This window comes from Ursus americanus, chromosome X, assembly GCF_024610735.1.
Source record: "Ursus americanus isolate L20-20 chromosome X, mUrsAme1.1.p, whole genome shotgun sequence".
Classification (NCBI taxonomy): domain Eukaryota; kingdom Metazoa; phylum Chordata; class Mammalia; order Carnivora; family Ursidae; genus Ursus; species Ursus americanus.
The window spans coordinates 121153005-121177627 of NC_142164.1; the positions used below are offsets into that span (position 1 = coordinate 121153005).

The 24623-nt window shown below is 45.7% G+C and overlaps 1 protein-coding gene across 1 annotated transcript; it reads left to right on the plus strand.

Moving 5' to 3' along the window:
* The first annotated feature begins 1289 nt into the window (after positions 1-1289).
* Positions 1290-23401, plus strand: ARSL (arylsulfatase L). Its single transcript, XM_045813664.2, has 11 exons — positions 1290-1524; positions 4944-4988; positions 6011-6160; positions 7560-7681; positions 9127-9249; positions 10820-11243; positions 13842-13978; positions 16085-16219; positions 16934-17096; positions 19151-19272; positions 22953-23401. The coding sequence occupies exons 2-11, from the start codon at positions 4966-4968 to the stop codon at positions 23330-23332; spliced, it is 1779 nt and encodes a 592-aa protein (XP_045669620.1). The 5' UTR covers positions 1290-1524; positions 4944-4965; the 3' UTR covers positions 23333-23401.
* The last annotated feature ends 1222 nt before the right edge of the window (positions 23402-24623 follow it).

The following is a 24623-nucleotide window of genomic DNA, read 5'->3' on the forward strand; positions in this document are numbered from 1 at the left end:
GGCTTTGTTCCTGGATTTCTCAGCTATGAAGAAGAACCCCCAGCTCCCACGAGAAGGAGCGAGAAGCTGTAAGTCTGGGTTCAGAGCCCCCTTGTGCCACGTGCCCTGCAGAACTCTGACAGCCAGCGGTCCGATGGTGAACATGGGCATGCCAGCCATCTGTGAGATGCTTTGTCACCGGGGCCCTCAACTGCGGAGGTCTTGCCCCCAAGCCACATTTAGTAATGTCTGCAGGCATTGTGTGTTGTCTCCACCCCAGGGTGGGGTGCATGCTAGTGCCATCTGGTGGGTGCAGACCAGAGACGCCTGTAACACCCCGCAATGCACAGGGCCGTCCCTACAGAAGAAAAGTTCCTGGTCCCGAAATGTCAATAGGGCCGCGGCCAAGAATGCAGTCTCCACAACCTTAGGTCAGCTGGGAATTCCGAGTTAGATCCCAGAGACCTGCCTTCTCTTACTCGACACTGGGTAAAAACCACAGAAGGAGTCCGGCTGTCTTCCTTCCTTACCAGCATCATCCAGCAGACCTGCCACGGAGCGCCAGGTATCCCTGTGGACATGGCGCCTACCCTCCTCCCTTTGATTTGTGCAAATCAGAAAGAATTTTTGAAACTGTGTGAGGCTGTAAGACAGTCTATCTGCCAAGCATAAGCCTCAAATCACAACCGGCCATGCTCCGGCGGCAGAGAGCAAAAAAAAAAAAAAAAAAAAGACACAGGCGGGGCTTCGAGGATGGATCCTTTGATAGGATTCCACTCCCAGGGAGTGTTCAGAAAGCTCTTATTCCGAAAAGTCTTTGGAGAGTATCACGTTTGCCGAAATCAGCTTCCTGCCACCCGAGGAAGGAACGTGCTCCCTTGTGAACAGAAAACAAACAAACAAACAAATATGGCATAAAACCCAGAAGGAAATCACACAGTTACAGGGCTAGGAAGGTGCAAAGCTAATTGCATAGGACGGTGCTTGCTGATGGAAGCAGAACTGTTTTCTGTTCCCTTTTTGTTTAATTTCCCAGGCAGATGCCAGGGGTTGGGGGTGGGGGGGAGAAAAGCTACAAAATTTAAGGACTGTTCAAGAGGCATTTTTTAAGGCGACCGCTTTCCCACTTTGGCGCACAGCCAGCAAATACCCCTCTGAGTTGAACAAAGGTCAGGAAGGTTTCCACCTCCCCGGGAATGAATGAGTCACTGTTCACAGCAGGAGCGCTCCGGGCTCCTTCTGGGGGGGGTTCCGTTTTGTAACGAGGAACAGAAGGTCTCTGTAGAATCCAGAGAATACCGTAGCACCCGGTCGCCGGCGACTGCCCTGTCCATTCTCTGGACAACCGAACTTGGTTTCTGCCACCTCCTTGCTGTGGCTTTGAAGAGCGATCTGTGCACATGCGTGCAGCAGCCTGAGCAGGCCTGGGGACGGGCAGCCGGTGAGTGCCTCCGGCCCGGCAAACAGGCAAGGAGAGGCCATTCCCTGCCTTGCACGACCAGCCCCTCGCCCCCAACCTCCAGCCTCCAGCCTCCAGCCATCCAGGTAAGCAGATCTCTGGGGTCTCCTGGCAGGGTGGTCCCGGCACCTCCAGGGATGCTGGGCAGCTGTCCCAAACAGCACGCCGCGGTGCAGGACACACGGCGTCCTCGGAGGCGGTCTCTAGCAATCTTTTAGAAGCAATTTTGTAAAAAGAAAAAAAATGAAAGCAAACACATTAGTGACACATTTCCACGCCCCCTTCCCTGGGGCGATTTCAAAAAGCAATGCAGATTGGAACAAACTAGAAACATAATCCAGAGGCGGGGGCACATGGAAAAATCCTAGATTCCTACAGGTCTCAGAGCCTGTGGAAAGGACATGGAAGGGATCCTGGAGATTGGGAACTCAGCTAGATTTGGGAACAGGGCTTGGGCCGAGTGGCCAAGGCAGGCTTGGTGCCCTGGGGGTGGAAGACGGCCAGAAAGCTGGCGTGCAGTCTCGTCCCCGCCTGGAAGAGAGTTAAAGCCTACATTACGGGTTGCACCGTGCTTTCCTCATCTTTTTTTAAAAGCTGAGGTCCAACTGACTGATGACATTGTCTGGTTTGACGGATACAACGTGTGCGCATTTGATAGGTGCAGAAATCGCTTTGTGATTACCACACCGGCTCTGGCTAATACCTCCAGGTGTCACGTAGTTACCACGCCTTTTTGGCTTGGAGAAGGATTAAGATCTGGTGTACGAGGGACTTGGAGTGCCATTAGTATGAGCGCCATGTTGTGCATTCGATCGCCAGAACTTTCTTGTCTTCTGGTTCCAACTTTGTCCCTTAAACCTCACCTCCCCCACTTCCCCGCCCCAGCCCCTGGGAACCACCACGCTCTTGTCTGCTTTTCTCCTCCGCTGTGTTTTCTTAAAGTTTTCTCTTCTAACAGAAAGCCAATCTGAAGCAAAGTATGAGCATTCTGTAAACCGCTGAGGTCACTGGAAAAAAAAAAAAATATATATATATATATATAAAATAAAGATATCATTTAGAAGATAGGCCAAGATTTGGTGTAAGGAAACCACATATGACTTTTCAATTATGATTGACTGCCAGATACAGAGTCTCAACTATAAGCAGATATGACAGACATAACCAGCCACCTTTCCCAGAAAAGTCAGAAGCCTCCCCTAATACGCTCTTTCTGGCAAAAAACCACAAAATTTTAGGTAGAAATAGATAAAATTCCTGTCCCAGCTGCACATAACGGCCATAGCTATAGCATATATTTCATATTTTTAAATACGACCATATGTTGTATGCCTATGTATATTACCATATAATGTATAATATATTATGAAATTTATAAATACACACAAATAAAAATATTTATACAGACCCCCTAAGAGGTCATGATTTAAGATTTGTAGCCCAAAGAAGTCATAAGCTGGTCCAAACTAAGGGTAGGTTGCATGTGGATAGTATGAGAAGAAAGCATTTCCAGCTTCCCTCCTCTGCTCACTCTGAGACACGCTGTCCAGACCATCTAACTGTAAAAGCAAGTCAGGTAGACAGAATCCCCGACACTCTAGCTCTCCGTCAGAGGAGTGGAATGGCTTCACCAACAACGCACACCCTATACACTTCTGACTCTAGGACTTTCTGGAAAAGGCAAACTTCTGGAGATAGTAAAAGATCAGTGGTTGCTGGGGGTTGGGGGTGGGGAGGGATGGACAGGGGCAGCACAGAGGATTTTTAGGACAGTGAAACCACTCTGTAGGATACTCTAATGGAGGTTCCATGTCATTATAACGTTTGTCCAAACCCATAGAATGAGTACCACCAAGAGTGAGCCCCGATGTCAACTAAACAGTTTGGATGATAGAAAAAGCACATAGCACAAGACGTGGCATCACTTACCCTCCAAAAGCAAAACAAAAATGTGGACTGAGCTAGGTGGCTCACACTCTCTAAAATCCTTCCTGGAAAGGAGTAAAGCAAATTAACAGCCGTGACTTGGTGCTAGACCTTGCCCGGGGGTGGAACCCATCAGCCTATATGGCACTTGAAAACGTGTCTGCTATGGATGCTGTGTCCACATATGGCCCACAAAGGAACCTATCCCGTGGGGTCTTTTTCTGCACAAGCTTTTCGCTGTCCCAGCTGCACGTAACAGCCATCTTGTTGACCACAGGCTCATTGCCCTGTCCTTCCACTGAGATGAATGCCATGTGCAAAGGTGTGAGAAATCACCTGAGATGTCCAGGGAGCTTGCAAAGAATGCCACACCACCTGTGGCCAAGGACTGAGGTCCACAGAACATGAAGGATGTAGAAAGGTTGGGCTGCATTGGAAAGACCTGGAGCCCGTTGGCCCTTCCCAGGGAGCAGCTCACATGGGGCAGGGTGGTGCTCATAGGACGGCTGGATGCTCCCCAGACTCAGAAGCCCCCCCACCATGGAAGCCAAGATCTCTTCAAACAACTCATGAGTAGGGATTCCAGGTCACTGCAAGGGCCAAGCCAGGTCAAGGTCATTGACCCACAGAAATCCAAAGTTGGTTTTGCCTTAATGTCTGAGCCAGGGGCTGGGGATGGGATGGGGAGTTCGTATTTAATGAATGGGGCCAGAGTTGCAGTTGGGACAGATGAGAAATATCCGGAGGTGGATGGTGGCGATGGTTGCACAGTGGAGTGCATATGCTCAATGCCACCGAACTTTGCACTTACAAATGGTTATGATGGTAAATTTTGTTATCTGTATTTACGGCAAGTAAAAATTTAAACAAAATACATGTATTGTAGATCATTTCAAGTCAATAATTGTATCACTTCATGTTGCATTTTCTTTCCTTTCTACCTTCTGTATCAAAAATCAGGAATCTATGGTTCTTGGGGGCAAACCTCACCTGATCTGTAAATAAGGCTTCAGGGGAAGACAGCAACACCCAGTCATCTATGTGTACCGTCCACGGCGGCTGCCACGTTACAGGCTGCCAAGCGGAATAGTAGCCACAAGGACCACCTGTGCAGAAAAGCCCCAAATAGGTAGCGTCTGGCCCTCGATAGACACACCTTCTACTTTCTTAACACGGTGTTCAGCATTTTTTTTTTTTTAAGATTTTATTTATTTGTTAGAGAGACAGCCAGTGAGAACGGGACCACAAGCAGGGGGAGTGGGAGAGGAAGAAGCAGGCTCCCAGCGGAGGAACCTGATGCGGGGCTGGATCCCATAACGCCTGGATCACGCCCTGAGCTGAAGGCAGACGCTTAAGCTTAATGACTGAGCCACCCAGGCACCCCAGTGTTCAGCATTTTAAAAGCCTTTTCAATGGGGAAGATCATTCTCTTTATGAGTTTTCGGTCCTTGTTTTAAGGTTTCACTGATAGCATCAGAGAGAATCAAAGTCTCCCTTTCCTTACGTACTTAGTATTTTATACACGGAATTAGTGCATACTTGCCGCCTTTGTAATGATAGACCTCTTTATTTCTTCCAGGAAATAAAAGGCAGGAAAGAACATGTTACCTCGGGAGCACTCTTGGTAAGACTAGATTCCATGCAATCTTTGATCTTCTGTTCCTGCTTCTACGTTTCTTTTTGTCCCTTTGTCAGGATCTACAGAGTGGTCTTGCTCCCCTAGTCACTGATGGTGCACCTGGGGGAGTGATCATGGGATTCAGGATTCCCACCAGTGATCCACTCTTCCCCATCCAGGAGCCTCTGAAGGAATTCTATTTCACTCTTCCCAAACCCAGTTGTCTGGTTTTCCAGGGAGCCCATATTGCAAACTTCAGATCCCATCTTTATTCCATGGCACCGGGGATTGCAACACTCTTGTCCTGCTGTGTATGCTCGTGCCATATATATATATATATATATAAAGGGCTCCACGGATGCCACGGTTATGGTAGTGATGATGGTGGGAAAGCCACCAAGCCCCATGGCAATTCTTTCTCCTGATATGCCACCACCAGGTGTCTCTGCTCTGGGATAGAACCTCCATCACTTCCCATCAGGTATCCTTGAGTGAAAAAAGTCAGTCACATTCCTGCTGGACTATATGGAGACTTTTAATAGACTCAGAATCACCAGCTGGCATTGGTAAGCCCTTGCCCTGGGTTTTCATCTCTGTCTTGCTCTGGTCAGTGGCTTAACTGCCTACAAAGCAACACAAATACCCAACACGGTTTACTTATTTAAGGAAAAATTGAGAAGGGGTAAAGGGGAAGGAGCTGTCACTGTTCTGGGGACCTGATCCATTCATAAAAAGAAACCAAATAAGGGTTTTTCTTAATCATGGGTATGATCACCTAACAACAGACCCCAGGGCTTCAAAAAAAAAAAATGTTTACAATTGAAATAAAGCCATCAAGAGCGTGAGTCATTTTCAACTAAGAAAAAAAAGAATCAAGTGCCTAAGAATGTATTCAAACTCTTCTGCAATGGGATGCTAATATCAAGGTCCCCTAAAATGCTGACACGCCTGAAAAAGTCCCATATACAGAAGTCACGTTATTGACACGGGAAGCAATGTTAAGCGTTCCCGGGCACGTTGTCTTTCAGGAGCTGGCTGGCTGTGACGGTCGGCGTGCTTCTCGGTGTGAGGCCCTCGGCTTGTGGGGATTTATCTGGAGCGCGTCCAAACATCCTTCTTCTGATGGCGGACGATTTCGGCATTGGCGACATTGGCTGCTATGGCAACAACAGCATCAGGCAAGGATCCGAGAGCCGCTCACCTGGCATCCGATGAGAACCGCCGACAATGAATCTAACTGTTCATATGTGCCATCCAAACTCCAACAGGACTCTGCATTTCCTTTCACGCCCCCTAACCCTTCCTTCTTCCCACCCCAGCGCTAACCCCAGCTCAAATTATCCTACCTGTGACTCGTCACTTCACTTTTAGACGTGGTTTCCATGTGCACAGTCCATGACGGACAATGTTTGAAAAAATCTTTGGTGTTGCATCAGAGTCAAAAACCTGAGTTTACTCATGCTCCATTTTCACCCATCAGCCCAAGTCCACCCCTCATGCATGACTTCGGTGCTCCCTGCTGAAAAGCTCTGCTTCTGATGGACAAACCCATGTCCCCGTCATCACCAGATATGACATGCTCATCTGTCATTGCTGGCCCATCTCTCTTAGAATGAGCTCACCCCATCGCCTTGATCACATTCGAATTGCCCTTGGGGACCCAGCTCGGGCAACACCATGAACCTCCGTCTGAATCCCACCCTCACGTACAGACTACAATACGTTGGTGCCGTGAGGTCCAACGTTCCAATCATAACTGTGAGTCCCACGGGAGAAGATGCACCAGGCTCTCGATCCTGGATTTCCCATGATGCCCATCTCCGTACCAGTAGCATGCTACAGAAACTTCCTAGACAATATTGAATCGAGTTTATGTTCCTTCAATGGTACGGATGACATTTGAAGTTCTTGCCACTGCCTTTTGGTCATTCCCAAGAACACCTTGATGTGTTAAATGATGATGGGTCGATTTTCTTTCTTTTTTTAAAGTTCAAATTCAGTTATTTAACATATAATGTATTATTGGTTTCAGAAGTAGAACTCAGTGATTCATCAGTCTTATGTAATACCCAGTGCTCCTCACATCATGTGCCCTCCTTAACGTTCATCACGCAGTTACCCCATCCCCCCATCTCCCATTCCTCTCCCCTCTAGCAACTGTCAGTTTTTTTCCTATACTTAAGAGTCTCTTATGGTTTGTCTCCCTCTCTGATTTCATCTTGTTTTATTTTTCCCTTCCTTCCCCTATGTTCATCTCTGTTTTATTTCCTAAATTCCACATGAGTGAGATCATATGATAATTGTCTTTCTCTGATTGACTTATTTCACTTAGCATAATACCCTCTGGTTCCACCCATGTCATTACAAATGGCAAGATTTCATTTTTTCTGATGGCTGAGTAGTATTCCATTGTATATACGAACCATATCCATTCATCTGTTGGTGGACATCTGGGCTCTTTCCCTAGTATGGCTATGGTGGACATTGATGGGCTAAATGTCTATTAAATACGTAGGTATGCTTGTAGAAACCTATGTGTTTGTTTGTGAAGGAATAACACTGTGTTTCCCTCTGTAGGACTCCAAATATTGACCGCCTTGCAGAGGACGGTGTGACGCTCACCCAGCACTTGGCAGCTGCGTCAGTGTGCACCCCAAGCAGGGCTGCTTTCCTAACGGGCAGATACCCTCTCCGATCAGGTTTGTCCTCCTTCGTGTCTAACCGTGGCTCTGGAGAAGAACACACAACCTGTATTAGAGGTATTAAAGCGTGGGTCCACTGCTACAGTGGGGAGAGAATAATCTAAGCCCTCCACATTGCTACCATCAGAGTAGAGTCACTAAGAGCCATAGAGCCCTGTAGATAATGAGGTGACACGGGTAAAGGGATTGAGTAGGCAGCAGACCAGAAGTCTGAAAGTCTGTGTGATATCTTTGGCGTCCTTCTGCCCTTTGGCCCTAAAGATAAGGAACCTCCATATCAAGGGTTATCTCCTTTAGCTAAAGCCAATTGATAGTAGATGTTAACCATATCTTGCAAGATGTTCACTGAAACACCTTAACTAGTGGACTAGTGTTTGAATCACTGGGGACTGGCCTGGCCATGTGACACACCAAACTGACTCCCACAGACCCTCATGTGTATGGGTCCCTGGCACCTTCTCATGCCCCCAGGGAAGAAGGAATCCTGGCTAACGTAAATTTATATTCCACTGGTCTTCTTCTGAACCAGATGCATGCTCAAAGTTTTGGAAAATCTCAGAAAGAATTCTCCAAGTTCCCAAACGATGATCGATGAGATATGTTCACTCTTAGAACCAGGTAGATCTTGTGTAGGAAGACTGACCTGCATTCATCAAAATGGTCTAGGAGGCACAGAGCATCTTCTAAGTCAGCGGTTCTTGGCCGTATACTGCAGAGCTTTGGACAAATATTTAATCTACATTTTTAAACACTTGAGTAGATGCCTTGGGTATGTCAGGGTCAGTGTGAATTATATCCATGGCTCCTTAGTTTGTTAGCACATACGAATCATCTGGGATACCTTGCAACCATTCCAAATCCCAAATTCTGCCCCCAACCAACTAAAATCACAGTCTCTGGGGGGCACCTGATTGGCTCAGTTGGCTAAGCATCCAACTCTTGGCTTCAGCTCAGGTCGTGATCTCAGGGTTGTGAGGTCAAGCCCTGCATTGGGCTCCACAGTCACCCTGGTGTCTGCTTGAGATTCCCCCCCACTCCCTCCCCCATCTGCCTTTCCCCCTGCTCACGCGCTTGCTCTCTCTCCCTAAAACAAACAAATAAATGAAATCTTAAAATAAGATAAAATAAAATAAAATCACAACCTCTGGATTGACAACCAGGTTTCAGAATTCTTTGGATCTTCCCAAATGATTCCAAAGTACGGACAATTTGAGAATCCCTAGATTATATCAAGAGTTTGGTGAAATTATAAAACCATTTTTAGTTCTTGTTCCTTTTTCACTTAATTCTCTTTGTGTTTATCACCTTCACATAACGGAACAATACGTCTTCTCACTAAGTTTTCAATTCATTTTTCACTGCCTATTTTAAATGAAAAATTAATAATAATGATTAGTGTCAATGTGTGATGGTAACGTTTCTTTGAAAATGGTTCCCCAAAGGTATGGTTTCCAGCAATGGTTATCGTGTTCTCCAGTGGACCGGAGTATCTGGAGGGCTCCCAACCAATGAGACAACTTTCGCAAAAATATTAAAAGACAGAGGCTATGCCACTGGGCTAATAGGTATGTATATTTTTTAAGTATTAAGCACATTTCCTTTATACGGAGAGTGTGTTCAACCAAAAAGCTTGAAAATGAAATGGTTTTGATGCAGTGGGATTTTCCACCAGATGGAACACCCAATGAATGCAGGAATGACCTCACAACCCAGACTGCCTAGTGCAAAGTAGATGCTAAGATATATCAGCTTAATGAAACACCTGACATTTCATAGTATTTGCTGATGCATCATGATTAAAAGAAAAAAAAGGAAAATTTTTTCCAATGTCAACAAATTACCAACCGTTTCCATAATGTTGTTCCTTAATTCTGCACAGAAATGTGACTGCAGGGCTTAATACTTCCCTCTGTGCTCCCATAAATAGCATGCTTATTTTTCTGGATGTCAACGAACCATGTCATGTATAGAATGCAGTACAATTGAGGATGGTAGTTTCTTGACAGGGGACCAAGCTGACCCTGCCGTTATCGTGTTACACTGATTATTAACAGTGCCATGTATTGATCATGAAGAGCAAGACCAGCTGATACACCGAATGTTGAATCCAATAGGCTCATTATCAGTTTTTTGAGACAGAAGTCTATTCTCATGGGACTATTCTCCTTGGAAAATCAAATAATGTTTTCTGGATGAGAGACGCCATTTGGGGTGGTGGGAAGACACACAGGTCTCTATCAACGCTCTAGGCGTGACAGTAGAGAAGTTAAGCACGTGCCATTGATTGAACTTGAAAGCTGGCTCTGTAGAACCAATCGCCTACCATGACCCTGACCCCCATGCCAGTGGTTTAACAAAGAGAGGGACAATTCCAAAGTCGGGAAATCTTTCACCCACCCTGAGTACAGCAGGTTGTTTTCTAGAACAATGTAAGCACTCTGTGGCTTCTGTATTGCTCTGCCCCACCTTTGCAAAGTCAGCTACAGTAGACTGAATAATGGCCACCAAAGATACCATGCCATACACGCTGGAGGCTAAAAAATAGTACCTTATGTGGGAAAAGGGTCTTTGCAGATGTGATTAAATTAAGGATCTTGAGGAGATGATCCTGAATTACCCAGGTGGGCTTTATATGCAAGGACAAGAGTCCTTTTAAGAGAGACGAAGAGGGATATATGACACAGAAGGGGAGAAGGCAGTGTGGCCACGGAGGGATGGGAGGGATATGACCACAAGTCAAGGAACGCTTGGAGCCCCCAGAAGCTAGAAGAGGCAGGAAGATCCTCCCCAGGAGCCGACAGAAGGGAGCATGGCCCTGTCACACCTTGATTCTGGACTTCTGGCCTTAGAACTGTGGGAGCTTAAATTCTTACTGTTTTAAGCAACCATGTTTATGGTAATTTGTTTCAGCAGCTCAGGAAACAACATACCACGAAATGCTGCCGCACAGGTCCTCATTCCCCTGTAACAGTGAAGCCAGGTTGCGGCTGAAATAGCAGTGAACACTAGCTATGCCCCTCCACCTCCCTGCCCTGCTCCTGCACGCAGCAGAGCAGCTGGGATGCGGCAAGCACGCAGTACTTTACTAACCCGTGATCACGTAGCTGTCACACGGGCGTCCTTTATGCCTTTCAGGGAAATGGCATCTGGGTCTCAACTGCGACTCTTCCAATGATCACTGCCACCACCCACTCAACCACGGATTTGACCATTTCTACGGAATGCCATTTTCCATGATGGGAGACTGCGTCCACTGGGAACTGTCAGAGAAGCGTGCAGGCATGGAGCACAAACTCAACGTCTGCTTCCAAATCATGGCCTTCGCTGCCCTGACACTCACCGCTGGGAAACTCACCCGCCTGACATCGGGCTCGTGGACTCCGGTCATCTGGTTAACCACTGCAGCCTTCTTGTTCTTCATGACCTCCTACTTCGTGGGGGTCCTGATTGTTCATGCAGACTGCTTTCTGATGAGGAACCACACCATCACTGAGCAGCCCATGCACTTTCAAAGGACGACCTCTCTTATTCTCAAAGAGGTCTCGTCCTTTGTCCAAAGGTGAGTGTCAAAGAGTTAGCTTCATCCTAGAGCTCTGGTCCATGATGAAAATGCATTTCTTTTTTTTTATAATAATTTTTTATTATGTTATGGTAGTCACCATACAGTATATCCTTAGTTTTTGATGTAATGTTCCATGATTCATTAGTTGCGTATAACACCCAGTGTACCATGCAATATGTGCCCTCCTTAATAGCCATCACCAGCCTATCCCATTCCCCCACCTCCTCCCCTCTGAAACCCTCAGTTTGTTTCCCAGAGTCCACAGTCTCTCATGGTTCATTCCCCCTTCTATTTACCCCCCCTTTCATTCTTCCCTTCCTTCTCCTACCAATCTCCCTGTTATTTCTTATGTTCCATAAATGAGTGAAACCAGATGATAATTGTCTTTCTCTGCTTGACTTATTTCACTTAGCATAATCTCCTCCAGTCCCGTCCATGTTGCTGCAAATGTTGTGTAATCGTTCTTTCTGATGGCTGAGTAATATTCCATTGTATATATGGACCGCATCTTTTTAATCCACAGCCAAGGAAACAGTCAAAAAAACTAAGAGGCAGCCCACGGAATGGGAGAAAATATTTGCAAATCACACTACAAAGACTAGTATCCAAGATCTACAAAGAACTTCTCAAACTCAATACACGAGAGACAAATAATCAAATCAAAAAATGGGCAGATGATATGAACAGACACTTTTCCAATGAAGACATACAAATGGCTTACAGACACATGAAAAAATGTTCAAAATCATTAGCCATCAGGGAAATTCAAATCAAAACCACATTGAAAATGCATTTCGAAAAGTCTTTCCACTTTCTTTCTGTAATGGAGATAGGAATGGTGAAATCATCCCGGGCCAGAAAGATATATTTGGCAAAATGTGTCAGAGATGATGTTCAGTTGAGTCCAACTTGATTGTGCCCATTGAAACAGGTGACAGGTCAGTTGAAATTCGCTGCTGTCCCCTCCTACTTGGAGCTAGTCCCATTATGTAAGCACCCCATAACCACCACGGGCCATATTTAACTAACAAAACAAACTGAATTAGCTGGAGATTTACAATAAATTCTAAATATTTTTAAAGCTCTACCCTCAGAACTAAGTTGTCCTGTTGGTAACTCTATCCTAAATGTAAATTTGAATAACAAAGGGACTTAACTGTGTCAGAGCCAAGACAGGCACGATATAAAGCTACATCACACAGGGCAGTTCCATGTTCCCCAAGTGTTCCTTAAAGCGGGAGACACCATTGAACCCCGATTCCACCGGTGGTGATGAGGTTGTGATCACGCTCCAGAACATTCTTTTCATGGAATTGCCTAACATGGGTCAGAAATGATGCTGATAGGGGCGCCTGGGTGGCTCAGCGGTTAAGCGTCTGCCTTCGGCTCAGGGCATGATCCCGGCGATCTGGGATGGAGCCCCACATCAGGCTCTTCTGCTATGAGCCTGCTTCTTCCTCTCCCACTCCCCCTGCTTGTGTTCCCTCTCTCACTGGCTGTCTCTATCTCTGTCGAATAAATAAAGAAAATCTTTAAAAAAAAAAAAAAAAAGAAATGATGCTGATGGGGCACCTGGGTGGCTCAGCGTTTAAGCGTCTGCCTTCGGCTCAGGGCGTGATCCTGGCGTTATGGGATGGAGCCCCACATCAGGCTCCTCCACTAGGAGCCTGCTTCTTCCTCTCCCACTCCCCCTGCTTGTGTTCCCTCTCTCGCTGGCTGTCTCTATCCTGTCGAATAAATAAATAAAAAAATTAAAAAAAAAAAAAAGAAAGAAAGAAATGATGCTGATAATTACAATTGACCCTTGAGCAACATGGGGGTCTTGGGGTCACTGACACCATGTCTGTTGAAATTCACATGTTTGTATGTTAAATACTGAATTCTTACAGTAAAATGAGCTAGAGAAGAGAAAACATTATTAAGGAAATCATAAGGAAAATACATTTATAGCACTGTGCTGCATATTTTTAAAAAAATGCACATGTAAGTTTGAACACAGTTCAAACCTGTGTTGTTCAAGGGTCAACCAGAGCTCGCAAATTACAGTGGGTGAGCCTATTGTGTCCTAAGTAAGTCGAAGATGTTCACCTTTGTTTCTGTAGTTGAAGGACACAGAGTGGACCATAGGGATCAGATGGAGAGAGGGACAGATGCGGCACCACCTAGATGGGGCACAATCAAATTGAAATTAATAACCTAATACTCATGATTTTCAAAGTGTGTTTTAAAATAACCGTGTCATATCCTGAACTTGGTTGCTTGAGAGCAATGAAAAAGAAAACCAAAAATGCAATATCGCTTTATTCTACACCCTAAGGTTCGAGGTGGGAACATAGACTGAACTAATTGAAATTAATGTCAGATCAGACATTTGCCTGCTCTGTGTTAGCTTCACATTCATAAAATTCAGGAAAAAATATGTATAATATCAGTGTGAATTTTTCAACAGACTTTGGAAGGGTGAAGTCATCACATTCAAGAGTAGCAGATACACTTGTTTAAGGACAGCCCAATCTAGATCCGTATTTTGCGTCTCTAGGACCTCAATCTGCACTTTACGTAAAACTAACCCCAGTCACTGTTCCTTATTTTCAGAAACAAGCACAGACCTTTCCTCCTCTTCGTCTCCTTTCTACACGTGCACACCCCTCTGATCACTACGGAGACGTTCCGCGGGAAGAGCGTGCACGGGCTGTACGGGGATAACACGGAAGAGATGGACTGGATGTTGGGTAAGTGCCTTTTCCTGGCGAAAACAGGACAGGTGCCCCTTCTAAAACAGTGGGAGGAAAGGACATACAGAATGAGAGGAGATTAACCCAGCTTGAAGCGGGAAGAGGAAGTGTGAATAGTGCCATCTCATTGAACACGAAGGGTGTAAGCGAGTATAGCCTTTTCCTCACTGGGTTTGCTTTCTTTCTGCTCATCACACTGTCTTAGGTGGGTTGGTTTTTGGTTTTTCCCCAGGAGAACATAGATTAAAATCCCCATGGGTGGGACTGTCTTGCTCTGTTCTCTCCATGCATGCCCTGGGTTTGGAATGATGCCTGGCATGACAGAGTGCACATTGCTTCAGTGGGTACATGGATATGGACATGGCCGCTCCCCTGAGTCTCAAGCAAGGACTTGGGTGCCCTTAGGTTGACATGGTGCTGGACAGAGAGGGATAGGGGCTGCAGCATAATGGGACTCAGAGATTTTAGGTAAAACATATTTTTAAAAAATCCATTGAAAATGTCACCTTGGAGGAAAATGCATCAGTCGAGTGAATTCTTATGGAAAATGCTGCAGGTTGGGAGACATGTAGGCAAAGATACATGTCACATCACGTCCCCAGTGGGGCTTCAGGACAGACTCACTCATCCATGCCTCTACAGTACTTGTGTGGAAAAGATAAAGAATCACTGGAAAATACAGGCTATTTGATGTGATGTCAAATCTTGAGTGTTTGAAACAGAATTCACCATGCCACAACTTGAGGGAAAATCTTTTAAATGAATACATGGGCAGATATATGTCATCAAATACATGTTGAATGATAAGGTCTGAAATTTACAGTACAGAGTTAAGAACTCCCTAAGTCCATCAAGATAAGGAACTCTTAAGACATAGTTCACGAATCTTCTCTATGGCTCCCGTGCCTCTCTGTTCCAGTTTCAAACTCAATCAAGCCACGGTATGATAATTTTTTTAATGAAAATCATTGTCCTGGCGTAGGTAGGTGGAAGATAGGTGATTTTTAGGACAGAGAAACTATTTTCTGATACGATAATGCTGGATACATGGTTATGCATTTGTCAAAACCCTCGGAATGTACAACAGCAAGAGTGAACCACCATAGAAACTACAGACTTTAGTTAGTAACAGTTTATCAGTATTGGCTCATTGTTGACACTACGACTCAGCTTACCTATAAAACCTAAAGCTGTTCTAAAAAAGTAAAATAAAATCTATTAATTAAAGGAGGGGGATTTCATAGACCCACAAATTTTAAATCTGTGTCCCAAACAAAGCAACTGAAGACAAAGAAATGGCTGAATGATGGATGGAGCGAAGAAAGAGAAAAAATAGCGACATCGTTCATTTCAAGCTAAGCGAATGGACAATTGTCTTCACTGTGCTCAACCAAACTAGTGAAAATGCCGGAAATGCAGACTGTAGAAAAAAGCAAGACCCCACCCAAAAGACATACCGTTTAAATATAAAGACACACGTAAGGTAGAAGTAAAAGCTATCCAATACCAGGATCTGTTTGAGAACATAGTCAACTTTCACAACACTGGGTCCTCACGAAAGTAGATTGAAAGTTTTGTCTCCTGTTAGAAACAAAATAATATGATTCTTCCCGTCCAATTAAAAAGAAAAAATCTCATAGTCATGGTGAATTGCATCAACCATAAGATTTCCCTTTGACGTAACTATAAGATAAAACTTGGAACCACGGTTGTAAAGGATCCTTCATTGATGAATGTACATCACCAATGCCATTGTCAGCCTTTTTCCTAGACGCTCTTGACCTCTTTCCTTTCTTTTTTTCCTCTTTCCCTTTGTTTAATTGAAGTATGGTTGACTCTATACTCTTCTTTTGCCTCCTTTTAAGGTGTTTGCTATTTTGTCCTGTGTACTCTTTACCCTGTAGCTTGCCTAAAACTTTTTGGAAACAGAGTGGGGCGTATATGAACCTTGGGTCAGTGATACTCGGGATAGCACGATTTTACTGCTAGTTTCTGCCGTTACAAACACTAAAGGCTCATTCTCACGGAGAGGTCCAAGATGCTGAGCTTTGGTTTGAGATAATTTTCCATTTCGATCCTCTCAAATCCACGTGTTCTTTGCAGGGCAGATCCTTGATACTTTGGATATGGAAGGTTTGACCAACAGCACCCTCGTTTATTTTACATCGGATCATGGGGGATCTTTAGAGGCTCAACTGAGAAACCACCAATATGGAGGCTGGAATGGAATCTACAAAGGTAGAGAGATGACCAGATCCTTGTGTATGGTCTTTATCCCCGCCGTACAGTTCCCAACCCTTCCCGTGGAATGGGACCATCCACCTCAAGAGAGTCGCCAGGGACTACCGCTTCTATTCAGGGTAGAAATTATAATTGTCATGCTCCCACTTGATTTTTTTCTTTTGCCAATGCAGTGGTTTTTGGCATAGTCACCGAACTGTGCAACCGTCACCACCACTTACTTGCAGAACATGGTCATCTCCTCAAAAAAGAAACTCCGTCCCCGTTCGCAATCATTCCCTGGTTCCCGCCCCCTCCCCGTGCCCAGCCCCTGGCAACTACCAACTTATTTCAGCCTCCGTATATTTCCCTGTTGTAACCATTTCGTGTCAATGGAATCATGCAGTATGTGGTCCCTGGCAAGTGGCTTGCTTCACTGAGCATGGTGTTTTCCATGTGGCAGGAGTTAGTGCTTCCTTCCTTTCCATGGCTGAGTAATCTTCCATTGTATGGATGGACCACATTTTGATGATGCATTCATCAAGCGATGGACTCAGGAGTTAGGCAATGCATCCGAGGAGAGTGGGAACCGTGGTGGCCACATCATACTCAAACCGAAATTCAATCAACTACAGAGGCATCATTATTGGGTGTACCCCAAAGATTGTAAACCACGCTGCCAAAAAAAAACATGGCACAATCACATTCTTTTCTGTTCATGTTTACATACAGGTGGCAAAGGGATGGGGGGCTGGGAAGGTGGGATCCGCGTCCCAGGGATCTTCCGGTGGCCTGGGGTGCTGCCGGCCGGCCGAGTGATCCACGAGCCCACCAGCCTGATGGATGTTTTCCCCACCGTGGTCCAGCTGGGGGGCGGTGAGGTGCCCCAGGACAGGTACAGAACAGCCCAAGGAAACCCAAACAACTCAATTTTGCATACAAACACGTATGTGAAATGTCATTGTCACTTTGGGAATTGCGTAACCCATCCATGAAACGCGTCTCTGGGAAAACACTCTAGGCTCCCTGCTATTAGCTACTGGGATCAGCGGTCTGCTTCATTTCATACATAGAAGGTCCATTTTCCTTCTCCTGATTCTTAAGCGGAGTCATTTCATTTGGGTGGTCATTGAAATATCTAACAACTCATCACAGGAAATTCCTCTTTGTGGTAGAGCTTTCACATAGATTCCAATTTTCCTCTGTCTTAAAAATTATAGGAAAATTTGGGGGAAATAGAAAATAAAATTTTTTCAGAATCTGATAATTCATATAATCATAATTATTATGCAATCATAGAATAATAAATGTGTGATTCTCCTACAATTACAATTGTATGATACATATCATTTAGTTAGCTCTGTATCTCGATCTATCTAGATCTGTCTACATATGTAGTTCAGAAAAATCATTTACATATATTTTCCATGTGTTATATATATTTACGCAAATATATATATATTTAGGAATTTTTGTGCATAGACAAAAAAATTTAATGCCTTCATGTTATTTTCTTTCAACCATCCCCTTATATGTGGGCATTAGCCTTGCTTTAAAAAATATACTCTCTTGTCATGTCATTGCCTATCATAATTACCTCCTTAGTAAGAATTCCTTAGAAGGTGAATTCCTGAGTCAGAGTATGACCGTTAATGGGTAAATCTCTTGATGTATTTTGCCCAAGTGTTCCTTAGGGATCACTACCAGCCATATGTGAGATGTCTATGGTAAAACAACAGAATTAAAATAAATTCTGTACATGTAATATATATACACACATATATAAATTACTCATATGTGTCTATACAAATAGACATATGCGTATACTATCATTTTCACTGTTTTATCCTTAGACAGGTTGAATATTTCATACCTGAACATCTCCTGTTTTTTCTTTTCTTGCACTGAATATCATATCTCTGGTTGATTATTTTTCCCTAATTGGGTGCTAATTTTTAAATTAGCTAATTTTTAAATTAATTTATAATGTATTATTTGCTTTAAAAATAAAAATTTGTCTGACATGTATATTGCAAATGTCTTGGAGCACTGGAAATTAAAATAAATATAGCCATATAGTGTTGGATGGATATACACACGACACCTAAAGCTGTATGTGTGTCTATGTGTATATGAATATATATATTTGGAGGTGTAATTATATATTTATATACACACACATATGTAGACATATAGACTAATAGATTCTTTTATTTCATTTTTCATGGTAACTAGTAACTCTAAGTAAGATGTCCTTGGGGTTCTGAATTCTTTACCTTGATAAAGAACATCCGTCAAATTAGAGAAAAAGATCCCCTTTTTATGGCTTTTCTAAGTTGATAGTATCTGTCAAAATCTACCCTCGGTACTGATGATTTACATTTGACACACAAGATCCTGCGAATGGACCATGTCCCTGGGGCATAAAATGCTCAGGGCCATCCCTGCAAATCACAAGTGGTGGATTTAGGCTTTCTCCTAAGAAGGGCGGAGAAAATGGAAGTGGAATCCCAAGAAACCTCCATCCTGAGTGGGAATGGAGCTAGATATTGGAAGCTGAAGAAGACAAGGAAGGGAAGGGGGAGGAGGACAAGGCAGGCTGGGATGGAGGAGGGTCTGCCGAGGCAGGGCGCTCTGCAGACAGGGAAATGATACCCAGTATTGATGGAGAGCACACTGGGTGCTAGAATGGCTTAGAGCCCAATACACTATAAAACCAAAAAGGCATTTCCCTGAATCATCTGCTTAGGCTTGCGTTCGTAAAAAGGTTGGGCAGGTAATTACTTAAGCTGAGCATGTTGGATCCTTGGTGATCTTTAAGCCAAAGGCAATGTTTGTTGACGAATAACGGAGGTGACTGTTCCAGTGCTTCCCTAAGCTTGCTAAGGCACGAGCATGCCTTCCGTGCACACCTGCAGCATCTCTGAGCCCCTGTGATCCTGTCTGCAGGGTGATTGATGGCCGGGACCTGCTGCCCTTGCTGCTGGGGACAGTGCAGCACTCAGACCATGAGTTCCTGCTGCATTACTGTGAGAATTTACTGCACGCGGTCCGCTGGCACCAACGGGACGGTGAGTAATCTGGGTGACCGAGTCATATCTCGGCTTCTACTCCCACGGCTCTGCTTCACACTAGCCCTTTTCTCTCTTTCTTGGCATTGTCTTCCCCTGACACCAGCAGCATCCTTCCTGATACAAGCCGTCAGTGTCCTTATCACCATATTACCATTGCTTAGGGGATTCTCATATGGCTTTCCTGTCCGTGAGTGTTCTGGTCTGCCTCTCACCTTGGAAGTCTGCACACTGGTTCCCCCCCGACCCTGTCTCAACCGCCTTAACTCAATGACATGATTTCATCCTTGTAATAATCATAACTTTGTGAGATAAGCTGCAATGTTCATACTGAATAGTTTTTGCATTTCAGAATTTCCTGGGCTTTTAAAAGAACTGTAAAATCATTTGCAAGATTTTTTTTTTAATCCGAGGGCAATCTGAATTGGCTTTGCATCCCATGGGTAAATTAACTCAGGGAAAAGATTGCTTATCTTTACAATATCAGATTTTCCCACCTGAAACATGTTATGTCCTTCCAGTTACTCTTCTTGTTTAAAAAGTATGCATTTCATCAAGCATATTGTTCCTGTCCCAAGTAATTTCATTGTATTTTAATTGCCTCCATGTTTTTATGTATCTATTGTCCATCTTGGCCTAACTGGCATTCTCAGATGTATTTTGTTTTTAGGGATTATTTTTCTTTTAAAAATCCAGTTCTTGCATTTACTCAAGAACTGTTGTTAAATTTTATACACAACTGATTTCTGCTGCTACCTTTGTCTTCTGATGACACAGTTTCACCTATTTGAGTGACTTTTCTGCATTTTTATTTCCCTATTATTCTGCCATTTCCTGACATTTTCTCCTCTCTTTTGGATTTGCCCTACAGATTGATTGGATTTGTGACTTTGTGATTGCATAGGTTTTGTGATTCTTTCTTTTTTCCTTCAGTGTTTGGGAAGGCCCGTATTCTTCTTGTGATTTAACTCTTATCTTCCTATTCCTCAAAATCATTCTCCAGAAGTCTCTAGCTGTCTGAATCAAGAGTGAAGGAATACCTCTTGGGATCTCCCTTATTTGAGGAAGTTACCATAGATGTTTTTGTCTTTAAATGTCCCCCCTTTTCATCCATTCTTTTCAATATTATTGTAATCTGGTATGGTTTTTATTGCTACATTTTTTTAAAATTACATATCACACATTTCCTTCCCCTTTGGAGGGTTTTCTAAAAACTGTCATTTCAGGGGCGCCTGGGTGGCGCAGTGGTTAAGCATCTGCCTTCGGCTCAGGGCGTGATCCCGGCATTCTGGGATCGAGTCCCACATCAGGCTCCTCCGCTATGAGCCTGCTTCTTCCTCTCCCACTCCCCCTGCTTGTGTTCCCTCTCTCGCTGGCTGTCTCTCTCTCTGTCAAATAAATAAATAAAATCTCTAAAAACAAAAAAACTGTCATTTCATTTTACAGCCTAATCTACAAACATGCATGCCTGGCAGCACAAATAACTGGGTCCAGTGTTCAAATCTGTTCTTTTACATTGTGGCTACCCCCATAATCTCTCCTCTCAGTCATTGGGCAAATACTTATATTTTTCAAGGGGAGTAGGTGGGGAATGTATTCCCACTGCCCAAGCCTCTGCAGTGGCACTCTAACTTGTGTTCACGAATCCACTGTTTATGCTACACACATAATCCACTTAGCCCCCAGCTGAAAACCATCCCAACACCACCCACTGCACATACATCAGAACACATTCCTCCAAATTCCTCCTTGTACTATGACCTGTCCTCTCCCCATCTCTGAGAACACTCATGGGGGACTGGGTCTCCATGCAACTGGCTCATTCTTGATGTTCAAATGCAATATTACCTTCTCAGCAAGGCTTTCTTGACCCAAACGAATCCCCCCACAGTGCACCCCTGCTCCCCCACACACTCACACCTCCACCATCACCTTCCACACTTCACAGTTCTCTTATTTCTGTGTGTTTACCACTGTCTGGCCTGTTTCCCTTCACTGAGACTTTGTCTTCTCTTTGTGCTCAACTCATTTGCTGAATTATGACAGCAATGAGTGACCTTTAATGAGCAGGTGATGGACAGTATTCCATTTCACCCTGGAACAATGGCAGATGACGATGGCTATCCCCAGGTCACAGGTGAGCATGCGGGGAGCTGCTAGGTCACCACAAGTGCTCAGAGGTGGACAGAAGCCAGAGATTTTATTCACAGGCTGCATGTCTATACACGCCAAAGCACAGTGGTGCCAGCCCCAGGAACCAGGACTCAGACGGGTATAGGAAGGAGGGAGGCATGCCTTTCTTTGCACATATGTGCTAGGTGCACAAGGCCTTGCTTCCCAGATACCAGGAGCAGCCCTGATCCTGACCCGTATCTGTTCCTGCTTCGTGGTCTTTTTGCCTCTGGAGCTGCTCCTGGAGGAGGCAGGCCCATCAGAATCCTGCTGTCTACCCTCCGGTTACACACATGGCTTTGGGGGGCAGATACAAAGGATGGGTGTGGGGACCTCCCTCCCAAAGAGCAGGAAGCCAGGGAGGGCAAGTTGTGCAGTTGGCATGACCCAACTCCAGGTCCCTGGTGCAGGGACCTCCATGTTTCTTCCTTCCATTCTTTCAAAGTTCCTTCCTAAGGCAGAGCTCGGTCTGGTGCCCTCCCAGAGGCTGGAGGTGGTTTGCTGTAGCTTGCTCCTCCCTTCCTCCGTCCTTTCTCCCTTCTTCCCTCCCTCCCTTCCTTTTCCTATTGATGTTTTCCTGTGGCTGCCTTCCCAGCTAGCTGCCAGGAGCCTTGGAGCAAGCTTCAGGAGAACAGCTGTTGCCATTTTAAGCCTCTGAGCATCCTGCCTGGAACTTCCTAAGACACGAGGAATTCACCCCTTTGCAAACAGCTTCACCCAGTTGTAATTCAGTCTTATCAGAATGCCAGGGACTGGGGACGTACAAACAATAAACTTACTTCTCCCAGTTCTGGGGGCTGGACATCCTAGATGGGCTTCTGCTGGGCGGTAGACTGCTACTTCTTACTGTGTCGTCACGTGGTGGAGAGACACAAGGGAAGCAAGCTCTGTCTGGACTCTTGTAAGGGCACTCACTGCACTCTTGAGGGCTCCATCCTTGTGACCTGTGAGTCTTCCAGACCCTCCACCTCCCAATGCCATCCTGTTGGGGGTCAGGGCTGCAATACATGAATTTTGGAGGGACACAAATTCAGGGCATAACGTTCACACACTGTAAAATTCACTCTTCTAAAATGTCCAGCTTAGGGGCATTTGGCGTATTCACCATGTTGTGCAAACACCCCCCGTATCTAGTTCCAGAACATTGCATTCCCCCAAAGAGACCCTGTCCCCATTAGGGCTCATCTCCATTCTCCTCCCCAGTCTCGCATCCACTCGTGTACTTTCTGGGTCTATGCATTGGCCGGCTGTGGACATCCCATACAGATGGGATCACACACTCCGTGGCCTTGTGTGCCTGGCTTGTCTTACCCAGCAACATGTTCCTGAGGTTGATTCACGTGGTAGCGGGTCTCAGAGCTTCATTTATTTTTACGGCTGAATCCCATCATGGTGTGGATGGACCACATCTGTGCATCCGTGATCGCTTCATGGGCACTTGGTCTTCTCTCCAGCTGTGCGTTCCGTTTCTCCACGTCAGTGCCCTGAGATTCTTGTCCTTCCCCCAGGGGGAAGACTATGGAAAGTGCACTACAGGACCCCAGTGTTCCACCCAGAGGGAGCCGGCGCCTGCTACGGGAGAGGGGTCTGCCCGTGCTCCGGGGACCACGTAGCCCATCACGACCCACCATTGCTCTTCGATCTGTCCAGAGACCCTGCTGAAGCCCACGCCCTCACGCCGGACACAGAGCCCTTGTTCTATCAGGTGACGGACACAATTGCGAGGGCCGTGGAAGCCCATCGCCGGACGCTCAGCCCGGTTCGTCTGCAGCTGGACACATGGGGCAACATCTGGACACCCTGGCTCCAGCCCTGCTGCGGTCGCTTCCCCCTGTGCTGGTGTGATCAGGAAGGTGACCCGGGATCACTGCCTGCCAGGGAGAACTAGCTCCCTCCCTGGTCCCTGCATGTCTTTGCTGGTCGAAATACAACTTCCCTGTGAGGGTTAAGTCGCCCATTTACGTCGCTGGAATAGTTTTGCTCTTCAAAACACAAAAAGTATAAGGAAGACGCAGTGGCGTGCAGTCACTCCCAAGTAAACCCAAACACCGTGGGTTGTTCAGGCCGCACCCCAACAAGGAAGTGGGGAGTAGAGCCCCTCCGGCCATGGGGATTTCCATCACTGGACCCCAGCCCCACCTGCAGGGGAGTTCACAATCCCAGGGGAAGGTATTTGTGTCAAAAAGATTTGCAGACAAAAGCCAGGTGAGCACCAAGTATAATTAGCCCTGAAAAGGGGTGACGGGGGCCAATTTAAAGCGTGTAGGTTTATTACTTTCCACATCGAATCTCTTGGAGGTTTGCACCAACTGTTTCAAACTGAAACTCTTTTCAAGCGTTTATTCCCCGTGATTTAGGGAAACCCAGACCTTGGGGGCCGTGCTGGGCATTCAGTATTCTTCTGCTCTGTGTGGGGAGGTCACTGCATGAGGACCAAGGTCCCTAGCCCACTGGCTTTGCACTGGACATGTCCAGGACGGGACACCAGCAGGATGGGGATTTCGTTCCAGACCCTGCACCCAATTCCCGCTCTCTGCACACACGCACCCCTACGCCCCACCACTATCATTCTACTGAGGCCACCATAACAAAGGACCACCATAACAAAGGACCACCATGGCGGCAGCTTTAACCACGTGAATTTATTCTTTCAAAGCTCTAGGGTGTGTGTGTGGAGGGGGAGTCTGAGATTAAGGTGTGGACAGGGTGGGCTTCTCTGGAGTCCTCTCCAGAAATGGGAGCTCACTGGTCTATCAATTCAAAGGCAAAAAGATCTTTTCTCCCAACAGCTCCTTCAGAAATGAGTTTTCAAGAAAGACCCCCAAGGGTGTTAGGGCAACCTACCCCAACTCCCAAGCTTTTGGCAGGCCTTAATTCCCAAGGGTATCTCCCCAAAATGCAGAACTGAGTTGGAAAGGGAAAAAGGGAACTCCGGGCAGCTAATGGGGACCAGGACGTGGATATGACCACCAAGTACACCCGCAATGTCAAGTCCCGTGGGTGAGGGTCTAACTAGCCTAGCTCACATCCGACCCCGGGCCCCACCTTGGCCATAGAGAAGGGGGCTGGCGTCCTGGGCCCCTAGTAAAACATAATTAACATTCTGGTTGCCTGATTGCACGCGGCCAGTCCCCAGACTTTCCGGGTTTGCTGGAAAAGGGGACTCCCTGGCCGAGGGC

Bases quoted from the DNA above. Each gene is read 5' to 3' on its own strand.
- ARSL (XM_045813664.2), top strand. From the start codon at position 4,966: ATGTTACCTCGGGAGCACTCTTG. The intron at 9,250-10,819 runs GTATGTATATTT...TATGCCTTTCAG, and splicing joins CTATGCCACTGGGCTAATAG to GGAAATGGCATCTGGGTCTC. The intron at 19,273-22,952 runs GTGAGTAATCTG...TCCTTCCCCCAG, and splicing joins CCGCTGGCACCAACGGGACG to GGGGAAGACTATGGAAAGTG.